This window comes from Vombatus ursinus, unplaced genomic scaffold (assembly GCF_900497805.2).
Source record: "Vombatus ursinus unplaced genomic scaffold, bare-nosed wombat genome assembly UNPS02014881.1, whole genome shotgun sequence".
Classification (NCBI taxonomy): Eukaryota; Metazoa; Chordata; class Mammalia; order Diprotodontia; family Vombatidae; genus Vombatus; species Vombatus ursinus.
The window spans coordinates 4,344-7,515 of record NW_020954659.1 but is presented as its reverse complement, the minus strand read 5'-3'; the positions used below and the strand labels follow the sequence as shown (position 1 = coordinate 7,515).

At 38.3% G+C, this 3,172-nt stretch overlaps 1 protein-coding gene across 1 annotated transcript in view; it reads left to right on the top strand.

Moving 5' to 3' along the window:
- The window catches only part of LOC114028425 (olfactory receptor 4K15-like), a 1,017-nt gene extending 355 nt beyond the window's left edge, over positions 1–662 (top strand). Inside the window, exon 1 of the mRNA XM_027842656.1 lies at positions 1–662. This exon is cut by the window's left edge and continues 355 nt beyond it. Within this exon, the coding sequence (XP_027698457.1) occupies positions 1–662 (662 nt within the window).
- The last annotated feature ends 2,510 nt before the right edge of the window (positions 663–3,172 follow it).

Below are 3,172 nucleotides of genomic sequence, written 5' to 3'. Positions count from 1 at the left end.
ACCTTTTCACTGGCAGTGAGATGGTGCTTCTTGTGTCCATGGCCTATGATCGCTATGTTGCCATATGTAAACCACTCCACTACATGACCATCATGAGTCGGCGTGTCTGTATCATTCTGGTCATCATTTCCTGGTGTGTTGGCTTCATACACACAACTAGTCAGCTGGCATTTACAGTCAACTTGCCCTTCTGTGGTCCCAACAAGGTAGACAGCTTTTTCTGTGACCTCCCTCTGGTGACCAAACTTGCTTGTATAGACACCTATGTTGTCAGCTTACTAATTGTGGCAGATAGTGGTTTTCTCTCCATGAGCTCCTTTCTCCTCCTGGTCATTTCATATACAGTCATACTCATCACAGTACGCAATCGCTCATCAGCTAGTATGACAAAGGCACGTTCTACACTGACTGCCCATATCACTGTGGTCACACTGTTCTTTGGGCCATGCATTTTCATCTATATGTGGCCCTTCAGTAGCTACTCAATAGACAAAGTTCTTGCAGTGTTTTATACCATTTTCACTCCCATATTAAACCCAGTTATTTACACCCTGAGGAACAAAGAGGTAAAGGCAGCCATGTCCAAGTTGAAGAGCCGATATCTAAAGTCTGGCCAAGTATCCTCTGTAATAAGAAATGTCCTATTCTTGGAACCCAAATAACCTCCCCCCAGCTTAACCCTTTCTAACCTATTGTCTCTATATTGTGACCAAAGACCACTGTAATATTAATGCCAAACTCTTGAACTACTTGTGTCAAAAGGCAAGAATAGAGAAAAAGTTGTAAGACTTGTTAAAACAGGGTGATGTGGTGAGGACAAAACAAGACAACGTAACATAGTAGCTGATATATTTTTCCCTCTGTCTTCCATCTTCTTTTAAATTTTCTAATGGAAAGTCCACTTTTACCATGAAGTCTATTTGAAAGGGAAATAAATTTATGAAACTTAAGTAGAGAGCAAAATAAGTCTGTCTCCGTGGAATGAATCTGCATTGAAATGAGCAGCTAATATGTAGATGCATGGTATAATGGGAAAAAATGGCAACTTGGGATGTAGACAATCTGCGCTCAAGAGACTATTTGATGTAATGCTAAAATCCTTGGTTTTTACCATTATAAAGTCAACGTTTGAGTACTAGATCTGCTGTTTGCTAGTTTTATCATATTGGGTAAGTCTCTTAATGTCTCTTGGTATAAATTTCCTCATACACAAATGGAGGACATGAAATTAGATGATCTCCATTGTCCATCTCTAAATTCTGTATCTGAATTCCTATTTCATCTCTGCTATTTACTAGTTATATAATTTAACCTCTATGAATCTTGGCTTTATCATCTATAAAAAAGAGATAATGATACATTCTGTTGGGTTGCCTCAATGGGCCCTACTTGAACACTTCTCTAAAATGCTACACTGAGTACAGATATGCATGATAAAAGAGACAAAAAAGAGAGCTTGGTACATTTATGCTTTAATCAGTTGCCCACTCTGCCTATCTCTGATTACATCAGTCTACTGAAAAAGCAGCTTTTATCAGTTGATTATTGTCTGAAGAATAAAATGTAAACTACTTATCTAGGTATTCAAGGCCATTCCAGCAACCTATCTTTCCAGCTTCATTTCTCACTATACCCTTTCATGATTCTACATTACAATAGGTTACTTTTTTTTATCTCTTATAATCTTGACCTATCTTGGCTCCTTGCTTTCTGCCTAGAGACAGGTAGGTGGTGCAGTGTTGGACTTGCAGTCAGGAAGGTGAGTTCAAATCTGGCTTTAGATGCTTCCTAGCTCTTTGACCCTGGGCAAGCCACTTAACCTAAGCCTGCCTCAATTTCCTGAAATGGAAAATGGAGATGATAATAGCAACTACCTCCCAGCATTGTTGCAAGATATTTGTAAAGCATTTGGCAGATAATAGGTGCTTAATGAATACTTATCTGCTCCAATTCTGCCCTCCCCCCACAAAAACTCATGTGATTGGAATTCCAGTAGAACATTAGGTGTGTGAGGGCAGGAACTGTTGTTCACTTTTGTCTTTGTATCCCTAGCACATAGCCCAGGACCTAAAAGTGTGTAGGTGTTTAATAAATGTTGGGGAATTCAATAGAATTGAATTCTTCACTCTCCATTTCCATCACTTAAATTTTTTTCTGTTTTTCTAAGGTCCAACTCAGGTGCTATTCTTTACTAGAATAGGAAGCCTTCTTTATTGCTTGAGCTGAAAATGATTTCTCTCTTTTTTAAATTTTACATACTTCTCTATACATTCTTCTTTGTAGCAGCATGCTCCCACCTCCACCACTATATCCATTAGATTGTAAATTCCTTGAGGAAAGGACCTGGTGCCTTCTTTTGTCCTATTTGATATTTTTATACTTAATGCAGTGGAAAAAACTCTGGCTCTTGAGTCAGAAGACCTGAGTTAAAGTCCCATCTTTAATGTTTACTCCCTGTGGGACTTTGAGCAAATGATTAAATGTCTCAGGACTTCAGTTTGCTAATCTATAAAATGAGGGCTAAAAGGTATCTGTCCTGTCCAGCCCCAGAGCTGTGTGCAAGGACCATAGCATCCTATGATACTTGCAAACAACAAGCACTTAATAAATGCTGGTTTAACTGAAATTAAAGTCTTCCATTCCATTATTTAAATAAGGAATAAAATACAAATGTTGTGCCTCAAGTAAGGTAAAATATTGGCATAAAATCTTCATGTTAAGGTACACATCAGATCCTTTCTTATAGCTGGTTATGATAAAAAAAAAAAAGATAGTGAAGAGGTAATGAATTCTTAAAATGAGAATGAGGGAATTAGGCCAGAAGGAAGGAAAAGGTGTGGAAAAAAATTAGTGGGGAAGTAGAAGACAAACATCATTTCCTTCATAGTTTAACCCAGGGCTAGCACTGACCTTGGCAGTTTTTAATGGCTGAAATGCAGGCCTGAAATTAGTTATGATAATTCAGTTATGCTATAACTATTCCCACTTAATCTGGATTACCAATTGCCGAATCTCCAGGGCCACTCTATTGTTAAAACAACCCAACAAGATCTTGAGCTACCTGGGAATACTTTGACTACCCAGGAATAGTTTAGATGCTTCCAGTAAAAACAAAACAAAACAAAAAAGGAACTCTGTGTGTGTGTGTGTGTGTGTGTGCGTGCACACGTGC